Source organism: Pongo pygmaeus, chromosome 5, assembly GCF_028885625.2.
Source record: "Pongo pygmaeus isolate AG05252 chromosome 5, NHGRI_mPonPyg2-v2.0_pri, whole genome shotgun sequence".
Classification (NCBI taxonomy): domain Eukaryota; kingdom Metazoa; phylum Chordata; class Mammalia; order Primates; family Hominidae; genus Pongo; species Pongo pygmaeus.
Genome location: NC_072378.2, coordinates 100,168,638 through 100,193,870, shown reverse-complemented (window position 1 = coordinate 100,193,870; position 25,233 = coordinate 100,168,638). Strand labels below are relative to the sequence as shown.

The 25,233-nt window shown below is 38.0% G+C and overlaps 1 protein-coding gene across 1 annotated transcript in view; it reads left to right on the top strand.

Annotated features, from left to right (window-relative positions):
• SIM1 (SIM bHLH transcription factor 1) overlaps window positions 1-25,233 on the top strand; it is an 80,211-nt gene that overhangs the window by 31,860 nt on the left and 23,118 nt on the right. Inside the window, exon 10 of the mRNA XM_054493037.2 lies at window positions 12,668-12,836. Coding sequence (XP_054349012.2) covers window positions 12,668-12,836 — 169 coding nt within the window. The remainder of the gene's footprint in view (window positions 1-12,667; window positions 12,837-25,233) is intronic.

Below are 25,233 nucleotides of genomic sequence, written 5' to 3'. Positions count from 1 at the left end.
ATCATATAATATCAGAAAGTGATAGGAGAAAAATTAAGCAGGAGAAAGAGGTAGGGTTGGTCAGAAAGGTTTCTCTAAAGATTCATAAATGAAGGAAGGGAGCCAGCCATGTGGAGTCCTACAGGGAAAGTATTCCCGATGGAGGGAGGTGAATGCAAAGGCCCTGAGGTGGAAACCTGCTTGGCATGTTGAGGAACAGAGAAGGTCACTGTGGTGGCCACTGAGTAAGGGAGGGGGAAGAATGGAAGGAGATGATGCTAGAAGAATAGGCAGGGCCAGATTGCCTTGGATCTTGAAGGTTTTGGGAAGCCATTGGAGAATTCGGCACATGGGCATGACATGATCTGATTGTATAAGAAAAGATCATTCTGACTGGTTTGGAGAGTAGGCTTTTGGGAGTATGGATGGTGGAGATGGAGAATACCATTGAGAAATGATTGTAATTGCCTTGGTGAGGGAAGGTGATGACTTGAAAGATGGGGTAGTGGTGAGGGGTCAGATTTGGCATATGTTTTGAAGGTAGGCCCAATGGGATTTGCAGATAGATTGGATGTGGGATGTGAGAAGATGAAAGCAGTCAAGAACAACATCTAGATTTTTTAGCCTGAGCAACTTGGGTAAATGGTGGGAAGGAACAGTTTAGCAGGCAGAGGCGGCAACGAGGGTTGTGTGTGGACAACATGTTTAGCTTCAAGATGCCCGTCATTCATCAGAGTGGAAATGTCATGTAAGCAGTTGAATCTGGGGGGCTGTGGAGTTGGGAGGTCTGGCCTAGATACTGGGGGTAAACAGTGTATGGAATTTAAAGTCAGCAGAGTGGATGAGATCCCCAGAGAGTATGTGTTAATAGAAAAGAGAAGCATCCTGAAGACTAAACCCTGCAGCTCTGCAATGCTTTGGGGTCTGCAGAAGTAAGAGGCACTCAAAAGGAGGTTAGGAGGAAGTAAGCAGTTGGGAGTAGGGGTGGGAGTACTTCAGTGGAAGATATGCAGTGAGGTACGCCTTGGGGAAAGTGTGAAGCTTGAATTTTGTCCTTGGAACCCTCCCTTTTCAGTGGTTTCTTATCTTCTCTGTGGGCCCCTTTCATCTGATTCCTTTCATTTAAACAACAACAACCACTCAGATAACAACTGCTTTAGCTCTCAAAGTATGGCCCCTGATTGCAGCATCAGCACCACCCAGTAGCTTGTTAAGAATGCAAAACGTTGGGCTCAACCCCAGACCTACAAATGAGAAACTGTAAGGGAAACAGCCCAGCAAGCTGTGTGTTAAGACACTCTTCAGGTGCTTCTGGGGCGTCCTGAAGTTTTAGAACTACTGCTTTCAGGAAAAGAGCTGATAAACGGAATCAATAAATGATAACAAATGAGGCATACACTATTATCTCTCTCTCTCTTTTTAAGAGATAGGGTGTTACTCTGTCACCCATGCTGGAGTGCAGTGGCATGATCATAGCTCACTGCAGCCTCAAAATGCTGGGCTCAATCAATCTTCCTGCCTCAGCCTCTCATGTAGCTAGGATTACAGATGTGCACCACTATGCCTGGCTAATTGTTTTTTATTTTTTATAGAGATGGGGTCTTGCTATGTTGTCAAGGCTGTTCTTGAACTCCTGGCCTCAAGCAATCCTCCCACTTTGGCCAGTGAATGAGCCATCACTCATCCAGACCTACTATTATCTCTTTCTGGGCCATCGGCTTAAGACAAATAGATTAAAATATGAATAAACGAATTTTAAGCATCAGCTATTGGACCACTATTGAGACATCTTCATCATGGCCAGGGAACTTTCTCAAGCCCTATAAATCATAAAAACCGGCTGCTGCTGCCTATTCTGTCTTTGGTAATGGGCTCTGTTGTTAACTATGTATTCTGTGTAGTATTATACAAGTTCTCTGACGTCAAGGATAGAGACAATGAAAATTTTGGTGTTTTAGTGGGTAATCCAAAATCTCTAGCAAATACTCAGAACTTACTTTGTTTAAACACAACTTATCTACCAGGCAATTTAAAATAATGTCTGAATACTGAAGCACAGAATAATACTAATAATAATGGTAGGACATTTGTTGAATTGTGAATTTTTATTCATAAAATAAATCTCAAATTTATTTTAGTCATTTAAATAATAGAGTTTAATGTATATTTAGCCAAGCATTACAGTAGTAAGGGCTTTAAGAAGATTAGAAATAAATGAATCCAATTAAAGAACATGTCTATGAGATTTGATATGTCATAGGTATGAATGAACTGTTTGCACAGCAACTGTAAAGAAACCATTAATGATTAACTATCTAGAAGAGGTTTAATCAAGAATAAATGTTATAGGACATATTTTAAAATATTTAAGTTAAACAAATGCAGATTTGTGCATTTGAAAACATTGCATCATGCCATCATTTTTTTGCGGTGTCATTTCCTAGGGAGTTCAGAATCTGAGGCTCTATTTTTCTATAATCTACAGAAATGCCAGTGTCTTTGTGTTGTACAGAAAAGGGCAGAGCTTCCAACCGTGCTGTGTGGTTTGGCCTTATGGGGTCTCCCCACATGAGATCCTGTGGGGAATTTGGGGACTCTGTGGCCTTGGGTATGGGGTCTAAATTTCCCAGTGTTGTGGAAAATTATTTTATTATTACAGGTATTTTTTTTGTTCCTGGAGTTTGTGTAGAGCTGAAAACAGGAGGTATGCTCCCTTCACCACTCCACCAGAGGATACTTTTAGGGTTTAGGAATCAGTTTTGCTAAGAACTAGGTAGGAAAGCTGTTTCTGTGATAACAGAACCTCAACCAAATATAAGGTGTTCAATAATGGGATCCTCCATTACTTATCTTTCTTAGGTATTGGAAGACTTTTAAAGGGAACATACACTTGAAAAACATTAGTTTAATAAATGACAGTGAAGGGTCTGGTGAGGGGTATGGACACAGAAGGTGGGGAGGTGGGAAATAATGGAAAAGAGACAGCCAGAATAACATATGTGTATTTTATTTCCTATTTTTGAAAATAAAAGAATTAATATAAATGTGATTGATATTAATATGATATTAATATTACCTTTTCTTTATATTTGATTCTTTTCTAGAAGTGGGCTACAATTAGGGGTTTAGATTGTGGAAGAAGAGACTGACAATTTTAAATATATGCCTCATTTGAAAGGGCAGCATATTTTGTGTTTATTCAGATCTAACTATTACAGACCAACACCCTCCTCCATCCTCCAAGAAAATAAGAAACAGAAAAAATATAAGATCTGTCGAATGCAGAACTTCAACCTGAAGGATTCACAAATATATTTAAACCTTAGTAGCTAAATATGGAATGAATTTCTGAGCATAATAAAGTTCCTCAGAACAAGAAATGTGGCCCCCACATTAGGGTTTACTTCATTTGAACAATGACAAATGTACCATTTATAAGCCACATGACACTAAATTGTTTTAAGAAACTACATGACAAGACTTTCTTTTTTTTTTCAATTATGGTAATAATTTAAATTATATTCTCCTAAGAAGGAAACAGAAAGTCATATAGCTCACATGAAAGGCTTCAGAGACAGATCATTCTACAAGGGAGGAAGGGTGGTAAACAGATGAGAAAGTGAGTGAAACATGCAGGCACTGAGACAACATGTGGATATTTTAAAATTACAGATGGTATACCTGAGGAGCTGAACCTCGAGGAAAATAAATTTACTAGTGCTTTCTCTTTTGTAATTTAATATACAGAAAGAAGAAATTCTGGAAATGTAAAGAAAGTTTTAATATGAAATCAAAGTATCTGAAATTTCCCTCAGTTAGTGTTTTTTTAAAAAGAAATATTTTTCTGATTATAAAAGTCACACATACTAGAGAAAAAATTAAGGTAATGCAGAGATGTTTAAAGAGAAGATGAAAGACATCTTTAATGCATTTTCAAATATGAACTAAATATTTTAGTTTATTATCTCTCAATATGCATATATAGTACATGTCAAAGAGAGAGAATTTTTTACTTTATTATGGTATATTTTATGTCATTAGAGTCAAAATATTTAATAACTGCATAATATTTTATCACATGGATATATCATAATTTAGTAATTCTATTATTGTTGGTTCTTCTTATTTGATTATTTATAATTAAACTTAAGAGATTATGCTGTGATAAACACCCTTGTATATAGTGTGTGTTGTTTTTGTTTTTTTTTTTTTGAGTGCAGTGATGCAATCTCGGCTCACTGCAATCTCTGCCTCTGGATTCAAGTGATTCTCCTGCCTCAGCCTCTCGAGTAGCTGGGACTACAGACATATGCCACCACGCCGGGCTAATTTTTTGTATTTTTTGTAGAGATGAGGTTTCACCATGTTGGCCAAGTTGGTCTCAAACTCCTGACCTCAAGTGATCTACCCGCCTTGGCCTCCCAAAGTGCTGGGATTACAGGCGTGACCTACCGCGCCCAGCCCTGTATACAGATTCTTGATACTTACCTCTAATTATTTTTATAAGATATATTCCCAGAGGCGGAATTACCATAGTCCCCCCTTATCCACAGTTTTGCTTTCTGTGGTTTCAGTAATATGAGGTCAACTGTAGTCCAACAATAAGTGAGTGCAATACAATCAGATATTTTAAGAGAGAGGGAAAAAGAGCATGTTCACATGCAATTACAGCATGTAGTTATAATTGTTCTATTTTATTACCAATTTTTATTGTTAATCTCTTATTATACCCTATTTTAAAATTAAACTTTATTATAGGTATATAATAAAGTGTGTGTGTTTTCCTATACATACATTTCCTATAATGCAGGTACAGGGTTTGGCACTATCCATGATTTCAGGCACCCTCTAGGGGTCTTACAATGTACTCCCTTGGATAAGGGGGGACTAGTGTGCTGAATTTAAGGTATGAACATTCTTAAAACTCTTGATAAACACTACCAGTTTACTGTCTTACTAGTAGTATATAAGAATGTCCATTCATTTCACCTTATCTTCATTTGGATTTATTGTCATTTAAAATTTTTTGCTAATTTGAAAGCAAAAATGGCACCCGTTAGCTGCTTTAATTCATATAGCTGCTTTAATTCATTTTACTCACGAGGTTAAACCTTTAAAAAATGTTTCTCAGCAGTTCGTGCATTGTTCATATCCTTTTCTTATTTTTCTATTGCAGATATATTGTATTTATTATTGATTTGCAGAAGTTATTTCTCTGGGCGTCTAAAACACTATCTTTCTAACTCCTTCAATACAACTTTAATAGTCCGAATAAATGGTTGAGGATGAAATTAATTTAAAATTCCAGTTTGGCTAAGTATCACATATGCTGAGCCTGAATTATAATTTCATAAAAATAAGTACATTTTATTAATGTGCATAACAATAAAACATGATTTGCTTTTTTAAAATTTAAGACCTCACAGAACTTCAGAATGATCATTATTAATTCTATGAGAATTTAAGAATCTCTCACATGAACTCACTTACTTAGTAGGTATCTCTTTCTCATTTATATAAATATATTTACCAGTACTTGAACTTTTATTCATTTGGATTTGAGATGAGCAAAAGTTTATTAAAAGATAATTATTTTGTTAATCTCTTGCAAGTGAGCATATGTTCTATGTGAGATACTGTCTAGACAGTAAATAAAGGCTGTTATAAGAGAAGGAATTTAGAAGGAGGCTATCAAGATATGAAGCCACCACACTGTAAGACAGAACATTAGAAATGCCAGATGAGTGGTTGAGGCAGTGAATGGTATAGGAACTCAGAGGAAGGAGCTGGGAGAAATCACTGTGGCCTGGAGGGGTGAGGAAACAAATTTAGATGTAGTATGATGGCAGGTCTGGATTTAGCTATATTTCCACTTGTTTCATGGGTTGGTATGAAGGTATTACACAATCTCTGTTATGAGGCTGACTGACTTTGCCACAACTTATCAACATTTCACAATTTTTTTTACCTTATTTTTTGGCTGTTATTGTTTGCCTGTTGATTACACTCATGTCTTTCCTTCTTGAAATTACAATGTGATAGCAAACTTTGTGTCTGAACCATTCCTTACCCTTGTGGTGCCATCCACTCCATAGCATGTTGGATGAAACCTTCAAAGTGGAGAAGAAAGATGGTTTCTAGGCAGAGGCAATGTATGTTTATGTAAAACCAAAGACTTTGGGAAAACTATTAAAATCACCAGATCAAATGGAGAAAACTACAAGGAGCAAACATAAATCCACTTATTAGTATGAGACTATTACATTCCCAAGGGTGCCTTAGCCTAACTTCCCAGCAGATTGTCTTAGTCTGTGAGCCCCTCGCAGTATTCCTCCTTGTCAGCTCTCTCTGCTGGGCTCCATAGGAGCTTGAAAATGAAACATAAAGTAGGTCTGTCTGCTGTGGAGGTTTACCCAGTGGCCAGGCGGTAACTCTGCCAGAATATAAAGAAGGTCATGCACTTCATGTAACAGTGACTCTAGAATCCAATTAAAAAGTTTAGTGTAAGGCGCAGTCATTCCCACCTAATCCGATCATGGTTTAATGCAATCCTCTGCTTATTTCAATCAGCGCCTTTGGAGCCAAATCAATTGTATGTCTTTGTTTCCACGTTTTCCTTGGTAATTTGATCACCTTCAGCTGTTTAAAAAAATAGCTCAATCGGGAAATCTGGCAACCTCTTTTAAGAATTGCCACATAACATAAAGCCAACAAAGAACTCCAGATTGGCCAGCAGACTCCAAATTGACATGATAGAAGCAAAAATAAGGTAATCTGAAATGAAAGTGGGATATGGTGGGGTGGAAGAGAAAAGTTCTTGCAAATAATCTTGAATCAACAAGAGCTGATAAAATGCTGTCGATTGCTTTCTCTGTACACTCATTCAAACTCATTGAAATTGTAAATAGTTCCACATTTCTTTGTAAATTAGTTTGGCTATTGGTATTATGGAGGCCATTCTCCCAGTTGAAATGATAGAAATAATGTTAATGCATTTCTCTAAAACTGACAATGCCTTTTTGTGGTGAAGACACCTTCTACTGGCTTTCCAAGGGTGTCACGCTGAGCTTCCCATATGGCATGTTGGCATTTGCCTCATGAGTGGTCACGGTGCATTGCTTAAGGGAATGCTGAGGAAGCCCAGTAATACAAAAATGGCCCCATTTTCTCTATTGGAATTTGAGTTATTTCAAATATGTACATGACTATTATAAAGTTTAAAGTAGACTCAGATGGTTAATTCTGCAAATGGAATGATTTCTGTCTGCCCATAATGGAATAAGAGGATTACTTTGGTCTGTGCAAATACGGGTGAGACTGACAAGCTGCAAGTCCTAGTGATTGCAAATTTCCCATTTCAGACTGCTTTCAGAGCTGAGGCACCTGAAGATGTCTGGAGCTCTCTACAAATCATTGAAGGGAGAAAAAAATGTAACTTTTCCTCAGTAGCCTTTTAAAGGATATGTCAAATGGCATGCGCCACAGTTCCTTTCCATATGCCAATCATGTCTGAGAGAACAGCATGAACTGCCCTTGAGAAAGTTACCTTACGGAGCCCCAAACAGGGTTTGTGTGGCACTTTTCAAGAAAACTTTAGAAGGAGAGCAGTGCTGTCCTTCATTTAGAAAAATCAGATAAGTCAAATTTTTTACCACACTGATTTAAGAGTCTAAGTTCTGTGCAGCTATTTTATTTTGTTCCACTCCATGAGGAAGCATTAAATACATGATTCTACTGAGCATGCATGTAACTTTGAGGACATATGTGATACCAGAAAGTGCCTCACCAAATGAAAGGAAGAGGGTAGGGCCAGACAATTTGTGTCTGGGTTAGGAGAAAGAAAATGGAGCTCATAATGTGATTCCCATCAGCATCTAGCCCTTTAAGCTATACAAATGAAACGCTCAATTTAATAGAATTCTAAAAGTAAAACAAATGCTTTGTTCTTAGTGAATCTGCCATTCAGATTCACTCTTGGCAGCACATCAACCGTATTTGAAATGGCTTTAAGTGGGTATTTTTTATTGTGCTTTCCATCCTAGCACATCTTTTGAGCTGTTGGAGTTTTGAACAGAGAAGAAGGAAGGCCAAATTCCTCTCAGAGTGACTGTGTTGCCATAAGGTCCCCATTTGCTGACTTAGCAATAAAGAATTTACCTTAAAAAGTATTCTGGCCATACTGCAATAGATTTTAGAGGCTAAAAAGTAACAGAGTAAATTAAAATGGTCTAGGTTTGTATTAGCCTGTTTTCACACTGCTGATAAAGACATGCTCAAAACTGGGAAAAAAAGAGGTTTAATTGGACTTACAGTTCCACATAGTCTGGGATTGTATTAGTCTGTTTTCACACTGCTGATAAAGACATGCCCAAGACTGGAAAAAAAAAGAGTTTTAATTGGACTTAGAGTCCCACATGTCTGGGGAGGCCTCAGAATCATGGCGGGAGGTAAAAGGAACTTCTTGCATGGCAGTGGCAAGAGAAAATGAGGAAGAAGCAAAAGCGGAAATCCCTGATCAACCCATCAGATCTCGTGAGACTTATTCACTATCACAAGAATAGCATGGGAAAGACTGGCCCCCATGATTCAATTACCTCCCCCGGGTCCCTCCCACAACATGTGGGAATTCTGGGATATGCAATTCAAGTTGAGATTTGGGTGGGGAAACAGCCAAACCATATCAGGGATAGAAACGAAAGAAATACAGCAAAAGGTTTTTATAATGAAATGTATTGTAATCACTATCAAAGTGAAACTATTGTTCTGGGGAGAGCAGGTGCCAAAAAATTGTCACACAGTTTGGGAGGTAAGATATAATACTATTTATTGAGCATTTACTATGTTCTAGGCACTTTGCTATGAGTTTTTTACAGAATATTTCATCTAAACTTCACCAAATCCAAGGCTCGTCATGGTGGCTCACCCCTGTAATCCCAGTACTTTGGGAGGCCAAGGCACGAGGATCGCTTGAGCCTGGGAGTATGAGACCAAACTGGGCAACATAGAGAGATCTTGTGTCTACCAAAAATAAAAAAAAATCCGTCGAGCATGGTGGTGCATGCCTGTAGTCCCAGCTACTTGGGAGGCTGAGGTGGGAGGATCACTTGAGCTGCGGAGGTTGAGGCTGCAGTGAGCCGAGATTGCACCACTGCACTCCAACTTGGATGAGACAGCGAAACCCTGTCTCAAACAAAACAAAACAGAACAAAATAAAAAAATTCACCAAATCCATATGAGTTACAAAAAAGAAATTGAGGCCTATACATAGAGGCAGAGGTTAGCTTAAACCACTGATCAATCAACCTGCCATCATGGTCTTCCGTTAAATTTTGGTGGATTATTTTTGTATTTTTGGTGTGTACCAAAGCATTGATATTTGTATTAATTTATCAAGAGTGTTTGTATACCTCTTCTTGTATTTTTTAGTTTTCATGTGAATATGTGAAATTTAAAACCATGTCTTGGTTTTAAATGTTATTTAAACCTATTTAATTTGAAGTATTTCTGTTATTAGAAGCCATGCAAAAATTTTGGTAAGACTTTTTCAACAGTGAGATGCATACCCTGGGTGGGGGGTGGGTCGGGGGGTGGGGTCTGAAAGTGTGCAAGAGAAAAATAAATCCTTGTTTATTCCCTGCTTATAGCCATAAAATCCCTGGGCTGAGATGCAGCATCAGGAATGGGTTTACCGAGTTATTTGGCCAAACTTTCATAGGTGCACAATTCTTATTGTCTGTCTAGATCCTGTCAAGCAGGAACTAAATGTCTACTGGACTATTGTCCAATGAACGGAAGTGCATTTGACACAGGAAATGCCCAAGGGTGGAGGCTCTACCTCCTGTTAGAGTCCAGTTAACTTGGCTCACTGATGTCTAATGGCAGGTAGGTCAGAGAACTCACAGCCCATCTGAGTTTTTTCTCATGCAGAAAGGATATTGGGTTGAAAGTTATTAGTGGTCACTGGGGAAAACAATCTTTCTTAGTTTCATCCTTGTTGTCTTCTGCCTCTTCCTTCTATGTGAAATACTGTGCAAATGGCCATTGGAATATAATAAAATATCTCTTAACTCTTGTCCTCTAGGGACTTAGAATCCACTGAGAAAGACAAGACATAATCACTTGAAAAGTAAGGCTAGAGGTGGAAAAGGATAGCTCTTGTTCCTTCCCCACAATACTAAGGAACTGGCCCTGATACCTTCTTCATGAGGGGTAGGAACTTAGTCCTTGTGCTCATTGATGTTTCCCTGCCCCCAGAACAGGGCCCCATACAGAAGAGACACTCAGTAAATATGTATTGAATAAATAGCTTTAGCAGTCAGGAAGGGATTCATAGAGGCAAGTGGGAGTTAAGAAGAGTTTTACAGGTTAAGAAGAACCAAGAGAGTTTAAAGTCAATTCAGGGACAACTGTTTGGATGAAGCAAGGGGTAGATGAAGGGAAATTTTGAAATATTGTCAGAAAAATAAGTGGCAGCCACATTTTGGAGGATATTGCATTTCTGACAGAGTGCTCAGAGTCTATATGGTCCTTAGAAGGAGTTGATGAGCTGAAAAGCAGACCAGTGATGGGATCGGACTTCCCAAGCCTGAAAGACAAATTGCAGGTTCACTTTCTAAATTTTTACTGCTTATGTAGAAGAACATTTTTTTTTAAAGAAAGCTTGCATTGAGTGGATGGATTATTTGATAGTAAGCCATTGTAATTTGCTGATATACATCACTACCCTGTGTTTGGTGGCAGTGATATTGTTGGAGCTGTTTTAGCTGGTTTCTATTCTTACTCACTTAAGAGACTCCTTGTCTGAATTATATTTTGTCCATTTTAAATTGACAAGTAAAAAATGTATATCTGTGATGTACAACAAGATGTTTCGATGTATGTATACATTGTGGAAAATCTAAATCAAACTAACATGTGCATTACCTCATATATTCATCATTATGTGTGCGTGTGCGTGTGTGTGTGTGTGGTGAAAATACTTTAAATCTACTCTATTAGTGATTTTCAACTACTGAATTATATTTTTGCTTTTGCCTGATCTTGCTATAGAAGAACCAATAGGGACAAAGAAAAGAAGATAAATGAATATTTGCTGATCCATGGAATGTGCTGGTCACTTTTACATTTATGATTTTATTAATTTATCAGGTTTTAGGCTGGGTGCAGTGGCCTACACCTGTAATCCCAGCACTTTGGGAGGCCAAGGTGGGTGGATCACCTGAGGTCAGAAGTTCGAGACCGCCTGGCCAACATGGCAAAACCCTGTCTCTACTAAAAATACAAAAATTAGCCAGGTGTTGTGGTGGCTGCCAGTAATCCTAGCTGCTCGGGAGGCTGAGGCAAGAAAATCGCTTGAACCCAAGAGGTGGAGGCTGCAGTGAACTGAGATCACGCCACTGCACTCCAGCCTGGGTGACAGAGTGAGACATTTGTCTTAAAAAAAAAATTATCAGGTTTTATATGCTTCTCAATCCAAAGACTATTAAAAATGCATGTAAAAAATTTTAAAAGGCAAACCCATTACAGAATCAGAGAAAGTGAAAAATAAGAAAAATAAAAGAAGCCAGTGGAGTTTGTTGCACAAAGTGCATGCCGTGAGGACTTTGTACACTTGCTAGAAGTGATTATAAATCAGACTCAGGGCTTGGGGACTTTTTATTTTAGTGCAAAGAGGGAAACGTGAGGAGCTATATGATTCACAGTGTTTATGAGATCAAAATAAATCAATTACCCAGGGGCAGCCCAGCGAGTTCTTGTACCTGAGAGAAAATTCTTCCATGAGTCTTCATAAAGAAGACTCTCGAAAACATTTTATTTTGGCTGCCAGTGGAAAGGGTTAATAACCTCTTATGAAAACTGAGGAGTCCGATGAGATTCACTGCTGCCAGCAGAGGTTGTATCTATGGGCAGGCCAAGGCTGTCATCTTCAGCCTCTAGATATGTCAAGTATACCTTTGCAGTGAGCTTCCTAAGATAAGCTTCATACCACAGTCTGCAGTTATTATGTATGTTTATTTGTTTACTGTTTCTTCTCCCCAATATATTATAATCCACACAAGGGCAGGGTTTATAAGTATCTTATTTATTCTTACATCCCCATGTAGCACAAAGTCTGGTATATATTAGGAACTCAATAAATATTTATTGAATAAAGGAAGGAATGGAAAGAATGGTGGTAAAATGTACCAAAAGTAACTGAACTAACCTGTTGAGAGGAATTTTTAACTATTTATAATCCTGCTTAAACTAGTTAGCTAACTTTAAAAATGCTTTGAATGTTTACCAGAATGATTGATCCTAGAACAGCTGAAAGTAGACATTCTCCTTATATTGGTGGTAGACATGCTACCAATAATCTGGTAGCATCAGATAACCACCCCACATAAGAAACCTGTAGAGTAGGCTGTTTAATTCATATCTCATCAAAGAGCTCACAGAAGTTCAGAGAATTTGAATTATGTGTTTATTTTCCACTTAACAAAAAAAAAAAGAAAAATACATTATTATCAGCACACTAGTTAAATGTTAGGCCTTGCTAGAATAATCCAGATGCTTGTGGAAGCTAGTTATAGGTCTAACTTTTGCTTGCCTTCTTTTCAAATTCGTATTACTATCATTCCTGATGAGAGTATGCATGAATCCATTTCCTGTGGTGGCTGATTAAGGGCTTTGTCCTCCCACCCTGCAGAGACACAGAATACAAAGGGCTGCAGCTCTCCCTGGATCAGATCTCAGCCTCCAAACCAGCCTTCTCCTATACCAGCAGCTCCACCCCCACCATGACTGACAACAGAAAGGGGGCCAAATCCCGGCTCTCCAGCTCAAAGTCAAAATCCAGGACTTCCCCATACCCTCAGGTAAGTGCATGGCTGTTTTGCAACTTTCTTTTTTTGGCGACATGGTTTGAACTTGAAGTTGAGAAAGTATTAAAACTGTTTGGAATGAATTATCTAGTTTTAATAACTAAAACTTCTATAAATCTGGAAGGTTCTCTAAACTATCTGCCTCCTTTTAAAATAACTGCTAGTAAAAATTTGAAATAATTTTGTGGTTTACTGCATTAATATAAAGGTCATGAGAGTCTGGTTGTTGTCAGAACTATAACTTCTTTGTGATTTTGAGGAGATTGATCCTGAATTTCCCTCCCACCCAGTGAGTGACCAGAATGATGTAGCCAGCATAACAAAATACAGGAAACAAGAGCTCGATGTAGAAAAATGAATCTTGGGACGGGAACTAAAGAAGAAGAAAATTAAGAGGGGGAGGCAAAGGATCAAGGATGCATGTTCCCATGCAATTTGAACACAGACTGGCTATTTACTAGAAGGAATGAAATAAAGAGGGTCTTCCAGATGGCAGGAATGGTAGGAAAAGCAAACTCTGCTCATCTTTGCAAGGTGGAGAGAAGATGAGACTCCGAGAAGTATCTAGAAACACTGCAAGGTATGAATAGGATTCCTGGTTCTTGGAAGAAAAAAAAAATTATTTTTCTGTTCAGTCACAGACATATAAACTAGACTGTGTGAAGGTGTGTACACAGCTCTCCTGGCCTGAAGGAAGTAGGACAGGACTGAGAATTACCCACTCCCAATATCCTGTGGCCACCTCACCTCCATCCTTCTCTTTTAATAGCATCATGTCACATCTCCTGCAGTTCACTAGAGTAGCTCAGCAAATTCTTCCTGGGCTAGTATAAAACCAAACTGGAGGCTGGGCACGGTGGCTCATGCCTGTAATCCCAGCACTTTGGGAGGTCGAGGTGGGATATCACTTGAGGTCAGGAGTTCAAGACCAGCCTGGCCAACATGGTGAAACCCTGTCTCTGCTAAAAATACAAAAATTAGCCAGGCATGGTGGCTTGTGCCTGTAGTCCCAGCTACTCAGGAGGCTGAGACTGGAGAATGGCTTGAACCTGGGCGACAGAGGTTGCAGTGAGCCGAGATTGCACCATTGCACTCCAGGCTGGGCGACAGTGAGACTCTGTCTCAAACAAAAACAAAAACAAAAACAAACTGTTTTCTGAGTCACTTATTCATCAAGGTGGCCTATGTCATTTATTTTTAAATATATTTTGTAAGTAAAAATGACAATCCAGTAGGTATAGAAACTATTGTTTTCTTATTTGTCAGTTATGTTATTCTGTTGATATCTGTAAGTGTATACTATTTGAGAAAATGTTGTTCACTGAACCAGTGGTCACTAAGAGGCTACTATTTGCTAGATTATTTTAGTGGCTTGGTGTATGAAGATGAGCACAACATGGTCTCTGCCTCTAAGAGACTTATGTCACATGGTTTGAAGTCTTCCACAGAAGATCAGGTTTCTTTACTCAGGCAAAAGAAAGGAGAGTAGATGTGTGATGCCCAGATGTTTTTCAGTGTACAACTTCCATTGTAAGTACTGAGCACTTAACTTACAAAATATATGTTTTAGTCAAAGTCACTGCAGAGAAGAAGCTGCTGCTGCTGCTTCTTTTTTTTTTTCTTTTTTGAGATGGAGTCTCACACTGTTGCCCAGGCTGGAGTGCAGTGGTGAAATCTTGGCTCACCACAACCTCCGCCTCCTGGGTTCAAACGATTCTCCTGCCTTAGCTTCTCGAGTAGCTGGGATTACAGGCACTGCCACCACACCCATCTAATTTTTGTATTTTTAGTAGAGACGGGGTTTCACCATGCTGGCCAGGCTGGTCTTGAACTCCTGACCTTAGGCAATCTGCTCGCCTCAGCCTCCCAAAGTGCTGGGATTACAGACGTGAGCCACCACGCCCGGCCAGGAGCTGCTTCTTTTTATGGAACATCTAATGAGAAGCTTTTCTTATTGCTATCTTGTACCTTGGCAAGAGAGTTTTATGGTTTATTTTTACTGCTTGGAAAGATGGATTATGGCTTTGGGTAGTTCTCTCCTTTAATATAGAGATGTGTTGGACACATAGATGAAAGAAGAATTTAAATTAGGAGGTGCTAAGTAGAAGGAGTTTGTCTATTGTTATATAGAAATTAAGCTACAAAAATAAAATCTCCCTGTTGGACCCCCAAATCCTCACTGTCTAGTCTTTGTTTTATTTCATACTCAGCTCTTAACATCTAACATTTCTATTAGTTTACTCTAACAGGATACTAAATGTTATAACTACCATTAGACTACCACTTCCACGTGGTGAGGGTGGGCAGAAAGAAGTTAACTGGAAAGTTATACACATTCTATGATTTAAAGAAAAGGAACACAGATGAGGAGAAAGTAGAAAATTTTATTTTTTAATTTTTTATTTAATTAATTAATTAATTAATTTATTTATTTATTTATTTATTTTTGGAGACACGGTCTTAGTCTGTTGCCCAGGCTGGAGTGCAGTGGCAAGATCCTAGCTCACTGCAGCCTTGAACTCCTAGGCTCAAGCAATGCTTCCCTGTAGTATCAGCTTTGTAAGTAGCTGGTACTACAAGCACACAACAATGCGCCCCATTAGGAATTTTTTTTTTATGTTTTGTAGACATGGGAGTCTCACTTTGTTGCCCAGGCTGGTCTTGAACTCCTGGCTTCAAGCCATCCTCCTGCATCAGCCTCCCAAGTGCCCATTTTTCATTTTTTTTCTCCAAAATTGTTCTTTCTTCTAGAAATGTTCTATGAAATGCACATGTACATACATATGCCCATATAAGATTCATCTTGAAGTTAGTGTATTTGTTATTGTGGTTAATGCTTATATAAACTAGTCCTTAGAATTTCAACCATACATCTCATTTGAAATTGCACAGTCATAAATTAAGTTTACTTAACATTTATGTGCCTAGTTAAAGTTATTCTTTAATTGTGTTTAGATAATCATGGTGCTAAATCAATCATTGACTGAGTTCCTACTGCATGGGTTGTGGATAATCTAGAGATCAGAAATGGAGCATGCTATCCTTGGTGGTACAGACAGACAAGCGAGAAGGCATTTACAGTGAATTGTCATAGGCTGAGTTTCCTCTGGGGCACACTGGAAAAGCATGATGTCCAGGGCAAACTAATCACCATTTCTGTTGGAAGAAGCAACTTAGAAATCCTCTATCTTGGATTCTAAATTCTCAAATTTTTTTTTTAAATTAGCTTCTCAAAAATCTTATCTGGTCCAAATTGTATATTGTTAAGGAATAATTCACTTTTAATTTTCACACATCATTGCTATTCTGTGTCTTTGAGTTAACAGATGCTAGCTGAATACCTGCATTAAAAAGATACTTCTCTGGCCATCATAATAGTTGGGAGTCAGGAGTTGGATTAAAAAGTGCTAGACTATAAGGAAGTGGTAAAAGAAATATCCTTAAGTTTTGCAGTACAGATGAAGTCATAAGTTATATACAAGAATAAGTATTGTCTAGGAGATAGTGTATACAAAGGACATTGCTGGTGGTGTAAGCAATACGGACTCTGGCCTAGCTGAGGAAAGTGATGTGAAAGACCTGGTGTCGAGGGTAGAACTCAGGTATATGGGCATAAGGGAGAAGAGACGGGACTTCAGGAAGCCTAAGATTATGAGGAAATGCAGGAATAAATTGTTAATGTGATTGGGTCTGGAGGTGGAGTGGAGGAGGGTTGGTGTCTTTTAATGAGAGCAAAGAAAAAGTGGTATATTTGGAAACACAGATTGGTACCAACTATATGCTAGGCCAAAGAGTTTAGAGTTTGTTTTGTTGAGAACTAGTAAAGGTTTTGAACAGGAAATGAGAGGATTAATGTGATTGAGCAAGGAAAACTATTTAGGGGACTAATTTTAATAGTCTGGCGTGAGTCTATGAAGATCTAAACTAAAGTTCTCTCCTGAAATAAAAGGGACTGTAGAGGAAGAATGGATAGAATGTTTTATCCTTTGTTGCTTGTATCTTTTCTTGTCATAAATATATTCTGATCATTGTGGATTTAGTTGGAAATTATAGTTTCAAAGCTTACTTTTAGTAGTTATTGACATACATACCAGATTCTCGTTTCTGTGTTAATAGCTGCAAAATAAATTCCTTTTTAGTGACTAAATGATAAAGCTTTTAATTGTATTTAATTTTAAATATTTCTGTCCATTTTTTCAAAAATAAGATGACAGTCTTTTTTGTTATCTACATATTTACATATTTTTGGCATGCAAATTCTCATCAAAATTTTCAGGAGGCAGTTTCCAGAGCAAAAGCAAAATTGGACTCATAGGGGAATGTCTTGTGCCTCTTTAGCTACTTATATAAATGGTAATTTAATGATTCTATCACTATTATTCATTAGGCTTTTTGCTGTAATACGTATTAGGCATATCTAGATTTCTAACAGATACCTAACAAATGGCTGACAGTAACACTGCTTTTTGGAATTATTTAGGCACCCTTATACGAATATTCAAGACATGCACAAATTGTAATTTGCTACCACTGTAAGAATTAAAGAAAGAGGAGAGAAACATGAAGGGTGGCTCTCCAGTCAACAAGGACAGGTTTATTTTAGAAAATGAACTTGAGAGGGACTTCTGGCTGAGTTAGGTCAGAGCCACACTGTCTTACAGACTGAGAGTTTTTAAGGATTCAGTATGACAGAGTTTATTAGAGGATTGGACTGCTTCTGTGTCTCTTTGTTGTGCTTATCTGGGAGGGAGAGTTGTGTGTCTGTTCCCATACATCTTCATGCAGCTGTAGGCATCCCCCTGAGTCTGCTTTTAGCTTCCTTATCTTAGTGAACCTGAAGGAAAAGGAATGTGCTTATTAAGGCCCCCTGTTTTACTGGGGCCCATTGTATGAGGGTAAAGTTTGGTAGTTACCCGAGAGACTTTCCCACCACCTCCCTCTGTACCCAAGCTGTCTTATCTGTATTTTACTGTCTGCTCTTTCTGGCTGCTTATAGTTAGAAGGAAAGTGATTTCCTTGAAATGCATAAGGCTAGAAAAGGAGCTGGAACTTAAAGTGGCAGTGTTTGTCTGAGATGATGGTGCTCCTGCTCTGTCAACCACCACCCAGTTTGTCTGTATTAATAGATGAAACTTTAGGTCCCTTTCTGGTATGAGATATCCTTAGGAATGATTTTAGACTTGATTATATTATGGCCACTTAATGAAGGACTCAGTTACCTTTGTACCTCTAGGTATTACTTGGGACAGGAGAGGTCAAAATAAAATTGTTTTGGATGGTTTTGGAAAAATTGTAAGAAATATTACAGTTAATTTCCAAAGATTCTGCCCATAGCTACTGTGGTGCTGTATGGTGGCAATCTTACCATTATGACAGTTGTATTTTATTATTATCACATTTGTTAGGCTTATGAAAATAGCAATGTATTTTTCACAGTTCTGCTGAATTAGAAATACTGAGTTTATAGAATTTATTTCAAAGACTTTATCTGCTAGAAATTGCTGCAATATTTTCTGTCTATTTTAATAAAACTAGTTATAGCTACATTAACACCAGTTGGATGTTATCTTGCCATGGTTTTGTCATGTCAATCATGAATAAATTGCCTCCTCATTCCAGAGTTTCCTTTTAAACTTCTCACTGGCATGTTTATAGTTACATTTATTACAGAAAGTGCGTGCCATCCTGTTTTATCGTGTCATCCTGCCCTCCTCTTGCCTTTTCCCTAGTCAGTAATAACCAATACACTATATAATTCAGTAGTAACAGTGCCTACAGAAGACTGTATGCTTCTGAAATCTGAAAGTATTTAATCACTTGCTACAGATACACTGTAACACTTGCAGATTTTATTCCACATCTGTTACCTTAAATAATCCCACAGAACCCTCTTAATTTTCATTGCCAGCAATCTGGCTTCCTTTTGGTGAAGGTAGAAACTCTTCCTTTGCAAAGGTTTTCTCTGGTCTCAAAAATATACCAGTGACTACTATGCTGAGAGACTGACTTTTTAAGTCACAGATATCAGAAGGGTCAATAATTTCTTAAGCATAGTTATCCCTTTATATATAGCACTTTATTGGTATAGCTATTCCTTCATTTCATGTTTTATATGTAACACCCAAATATGTAATCCTCGACCATTAACAACAAAAATTTTTAATGCATTTTGCCAGAAAAATTTAGGTTATCTTCCTAGAAAGTCTTATATTAGATAGGTTTATTTGTATTTCCTGTCCATGGATAAATTTGAGATTAGTCTTCCTCTCCTGTTGAAATTTTAGGAGATTATTAGAGTAGATCTTTATAATATTTTTAGATGGTTTTCATAAATGAATCTTAGATTATTATTCTAGAAAACATTTTACTCAGTGGGGTGAGGCCTCTGTAGTTTGGTTTTTACTAACTCTTGCATTTAGTTAAATACTATGATGTGCAATAAAGTAATACAGGTGAATTCTTAAGCGACTAGGGTCTAGTTGGGGAGGCAAAGCTAACCTGTTAGAGAGGAATTATAAGATGTCGTTGGTCATAGGGCCTCAAGGCCACAATTTCTGCCCTTTTATTCTCTTGGCATATGACTGAGGCAAGGGGCAGATAGTGGTGTCCAGGAACTGTTGGCTTCTGCCCATCCATCCCTTTTCACAAACAGGGTTTCTCCATGATTGCTTTATGAAATCACATTCTGTTCACACTATTCTCCATTAATTAACTTCCTTATAACCCCAAATGTGTTTGTCACTATCCTGTTTTTCTATCCTGGGTCTCAGGAGGAACCAGGGTGCCTTATTTCAAATAGGTTATAGTGAAGTCTGCTATGAAGGACACACAATCTTGCTGAGTGAATATGCATGGTAAGGAGCATAAAGAAAGGGAACATTTTAGGAGACAGTGTGCAGAATGGTTAAGAGATGGAAGGGAACTAACAGTAGGGATAGGCAAAAGTGGTTGTTTCCAATGCAGTTTATCTAAGCCATTATAGAGAACTTATTTGGCCTTAACCTTGCTTTGGAGCACAACAGTATAAAATAGATATTTATGGTAAATAAAGTAGGTACATGGAATCAGATATAGGATTGTATACCTTTTTGTTTGTTTACTTAAGTGGGTGTGTGTCTTAGGTATAATATTTTATTGATGTTTACTATCATAACATCATAATACACACTGATACATGGCATTTAGAATGCATTCCTAATAGTGAGGATTTAAAGATGATAAATCTCACAAAAATTAAGTAAATGGATGGCTAGATTTAGTCACATTAGTTTTCTAAGTAAGGCAGCAGGAATTATTGAATAAGAAAAGACCAATAAGAAGAAAAAATGAGAAAAAGTGGCATACATGAGGAAGGTGAAATTAGACCTAGCAACAATGACATGGTAAAAGGAAGAAATTTTGGGGCAGTAAAGATAAGATTCATGAGGATAGGAGATGTTGCCCTTGGTAACCAGATTGCCATGGCCACCTAGAAGTCCTTAGCAGATATTGAGTGAGCGCATGAGTGAATGGATGGATGATTCCCACCAAGGTGATGAGGTAGACGGAGAAAGAAGCAGGAGAGTGATGAGACATGTTAAGTCCTGAGGATACCGTCCTCACCCCAGAGAGCTTACAGATTCAATGGGGAAGATTAAAATGTAAACATCGTTAAAACATATGTAGTATTTAATGAGATAAAGGATCGTGGTGGTGTCAGTGTGGTATCTGTGGTGGTGGTGGTATGTGTTGGGAGTTGACCTGCCCTTCCAGCGATGATCTGGAGGCAGGAGTTGGGAGAAGATAATGACAGAACCAATAGCCCCTAGGCTTAGAGAGCTCACATGTTAAGGGGAGTTATCAGCAGGATTGGGTTTATCCCTGTTTACAAGATTTGCAGAGGGGCTGCAGGATGACAGTTAATAAACTCCTGGTGTAGCTTGGGTGCCCCTTCAAGGACCAGACTCATGATCACTCTCAACACCCGTCTGTGACTTTCCTTCCTTCCTTCCTTCCTTCCCTCCCTCCTTCCTTCTCTCTTTCTTTCTTTCGTTGGTTCTTTCTTTCTTGAGACAGAGTCTTGCTCTGTCACCCAGCCTCGAGTACAGTGGCGCTGTCTCGGCTCACTGTAACCTCTGCCTCCTGGGTTCAAGCAATTCTCCTGCCTCAGTCTCCCTAGTATCTGGGATTACAGGCCCCCACCACCACAGCTGGCTAATTTTTGTATTTTTACTAGAGACGGGGTTTCGCCATGTTAGCCAGGCTGGTCTTGAACTCGTGACCTCAGGTGATCCACCTGCCTCGGCCTCCCAAAGTGCTGGGATAACAGGTGCAAGCTACCATGCCCAGCCCAAGATGTGATTTTCTATGCTTTCACTCATTTGATCTTCTTTCCCCCACTGCCCGTGTCCTGGGAGCTCCCTCAGCTTGGATGATTGTAATAGCATCTTAATTTTCTGCCTATTTTGGAAAATTTTCCTCCCCAGTCTGCCATGTCTCCCAGACCATGATCAGAGACCACTGATCATGTTAGTGCTTGGAGACCCACCACTGCTGTAGCTGTTCCTCAAGGTAATTTATAATTGAGCCCTAAATAACCTTCCTCGCATTCTCTCTTGTTGGTCCCCTACCTGAACTTTGTGATCTAGGTAGACTGGCCTACTCACTGTTTGGTGAATGCCTTGTCTTTTTCTGCCCCCATGCTTGTGCTTATGCATTTATTTCTGCATGCATTGCACCTATTTTTCAAAATTCTGCTTAAGATCCAGATTGAGTGCCACCTCTTTCATAAAATATTGCTGAGTTATATTTCTCCTTTGGACCCCTATTAGAATAATCTGCCTTCTACTGCCTTCTAGACATGTCATATCTCCTCTCTTGGACTATAATCTCTTTGAAAGTAATGACATGTCTTTTTCATATCCACCTCCCTCCCCCTCCATTCCCCAGCATCCGCGTATTTACTCACTAAATGGTAATGGAATTAATGAATAAATAAATAAATTTAAAAAGTGTGCGGACACTTTGTTAATTGTCTGTGGAGATATAAAAACCCCAAGAGGAGGGGAACATACTGCTGCTAAGAAATGTATAACGTCTGTAAAGAGACAAAACAACCTAGGGATGGTCTGACAAATGCCACATCATGTAGTAAAAATCAAACACCTAAGTGCTGAGGAGGAATTAGATGTGGTAGAATCTAAGGGTTCTTTTGAGAATAAAACTTTGAATGAGCACTCGCTGTCTCATACTCCAGGGTTTCCAGTCCTGAGCTGGGCTTTCTAGTCTTCATGTCCTCACTGTCATCTCCAGTACAAAATGGAAATACGTGACAGCTGATATTTACTTTTTATGTGTGTTTTGATAATAAAATAATTGCATTGGCAGTTGAGTGGCTGTGTAGGAAATGCCATTTGACCCTATCTTCCATCTCAGTTACCCATGTTTGTTTATGGGCTCAGCCCTAGTTCCAGGGCTCAGTTCTCATGATAACTAGTCTCTTTCTAGATTACATTCTTATTCTTCTTCTAATAGTTTATATACATTTTTTGTTCTACATCTTTAATAGTGTTATGCTTATGAAAGATAGATTTTCTCCACAATAAGGGGAAAATAATCTTAAACTATTTTCTGTTTGTTTGGCTTGGTTTTTGATATTCTGGACATAAAAGGCCTTGTGAGGGTCATGTTCCTTCATAATGTTTCTTGACTCTTGTTCCCTCCTCACTGTCTTTGTCTGGTTCCAGGCTCTCTGGAAGAGGACATCACATTTAGAGAACTTCATCTGCCTCTTTATTGTTCTTTTGGTCTCCGATCATTCCTGCGAGGATAAGATTCCTGAAATATGATTTTCATTATGCCTTACTTTATCTGCTTAAATACCTACAGAGCCACCTCATTGATTATAGTATGACATCCAATCTTGACAGTCTGGCCCATTGCCTGCCTCACTCTACCCACTCCAGTCCACCTGCCAACCCTGCCCCCATGTCAGCACTCCACTCTAGCTAGAGTCTGTTTACTCTGCCTGAGGATAACTTCCTTCTCAAATCCTATCCACCCATCAAAGCACAGCTGCAGCTCTGTCTCTCATCCTTACAGATTCCTGGATATACATCATAATTTATGTTCAGCATGTCACAATTCCATAGTGTAGCGTGGTTTGAATCTGGGGAAGAGTTAGTGTCAAAAAAGAAATTAGGCAGAGGGTGGAGCAACTGTGCTAAATCAAATGGGAAGCCTCTGCTTCTGGCTTAATGGAATTGATGCTGCAATTTGTGATTCTGCTCCCCAGCTTAAAAGAAGAGAGGAGGAGAATGGCTGAATCTACTATCAGAACGTATCTAGGGAAATTTATTTTAACAAAATCTATAGAATAAAATATTATTAAAACTAAAGAGTAAATTTAAAGAGAACAATGCCTCATTTGACAGTTTATGGTGGGATTTGACCCTTCTAGAGTTAATGAAGTTGAATTTGGATATCTTTAGCTAAGAAATATAGATTTCTTTAATTCTTCCTTCTTTCACGGTTTTTTTAGGAAACTCCCTTAGCATATTACAGTGCATGGAATTGCTTTGTTTTTCCATAAGGTCAAGGTTCTGATGCAGAATATACATTTTTCTCAAGCTCATGTGGAACATTTTCCAGATAGGTCATATGTTAGTCCACAAATCAAGTCTTAATAAGTTCAAGAAGGTTGGACTTACATCAAGTATCTTTTCTGACTACAGTTATATGAAACTAACAATAACTAACAGGAGGAAAATTGAAAAATTTGCAATTTCATGGAAATTAACAAACTCCTGAACAACCAATGAGTCAGAGAATAAATAAAAAAAGAAATAAAAAATATCTTGAGATGACTGAAAATGGGAACACAACGTATAAAAATGTCTGGGTTGCAGCAAAAGCAGTTTTAATAGGAAAGTGTATAAACACTTACATTAAGAAAAAAATAAAGATCTCATGTAACCTAACTTTACATCTAAAGGAACTATAAGGTAAAGAACAAATTAGACTGAAGTTTAGCAGAAGGAAGGAATTAATAAAGATTGGAGCAGGAGTAAATGAAATAGAGAATGAAAAACAATAGAAAAGATAAACAGAAGTAAGATTTGGTTTTTTGAGAAGATCAACATAATTGACAAGTCTTTAGGTAGACTAACCAAAAAAAAATGATAGGGGACACAAATAAAAAATTATAAATGGAAGAGGAAATATTATAGCTGATACTACAGAAATATCAATGATTATAAGAGACCCCTATGAACAATTATATGCTAACAAATTGGATAACTTACTCTTCTGGATAAATTTCCAGAACATACAGCCTACCAAGACTGAATCATTAAGGCATAGAAAATCTGAACACATCATACCTAATGTTAAATGACGAGTTAATGGGTGCAGCACACCAACATGACACATGTATACATATGTAACTAACCTGCATGTTGTGCACATGTACCCTAAAGCTTAAAGTATGTAAAAAAAATAAAATCTGAACACATCAATAATGTGAAAGGAGATTAAATCAATAATCAAAACCCTCCTAAATAAAACAAAGTCTAATATCAGATGACTTCGCTGGTGAATTCTACCAAACACTTAAAGAATTAATGCCAATCTTTCTCAAACTCTTCCAAAAAACTGAAGAAGAAACATTTCCAAACTCATTTTACAAGGCCAACATTACCCTGATACTGAAGCCAAAAAGGACACCGTAAGAAAAGAAAATGATATGTCTGTATCCCTGGTGAACACAGACACCCAAATTCTCAACAAATTACTAGCAAACAAAATTGAACAACATATTGAAAGGATCATACACCATGATCAAGTGGGATTTATCCCTGGGATGCAAGGTTGGTTCCATCCACAAATCAATAAATGTTATATACCACATTAACTGAATGAAGGATAAAAATCATGTGATCGTCTCAATAGATGCTGAAAAAGCATTTGATAAAATTCAACATCCTTTCATGATAAAAACTCTCAACAAATTAGTATACAATAAATGTAACACAATGTAATAAAGATTATATAGGGCAGGCTACCATTATACTCAATGGTGAAAAGCTGAAAACTTTCCCTCTAAGACCAGGAATAAGAAACGAGAGAAATAGAAAAAAAATTCTCAAATTCATATAGAACCAAAAAGACCCCGAGTATCCAAAGCACCTCTTGAGAAAAAAGAACAAAGATGAATGCATCACACTTCCAGGCTTCAAACAATATTATTATACAAAGCTATAATAATCCATACAATAACAGTACCAGCTTTAAAACAGACATATACCCCAGTGGAAGAGAATAGAGAGCCCAGAAATAAACCCACATATATAGGATCAACTAATATTTGACAAAGATGCGAAGAATGCAAAATAGGGAAAAGATAGTTTTTTCA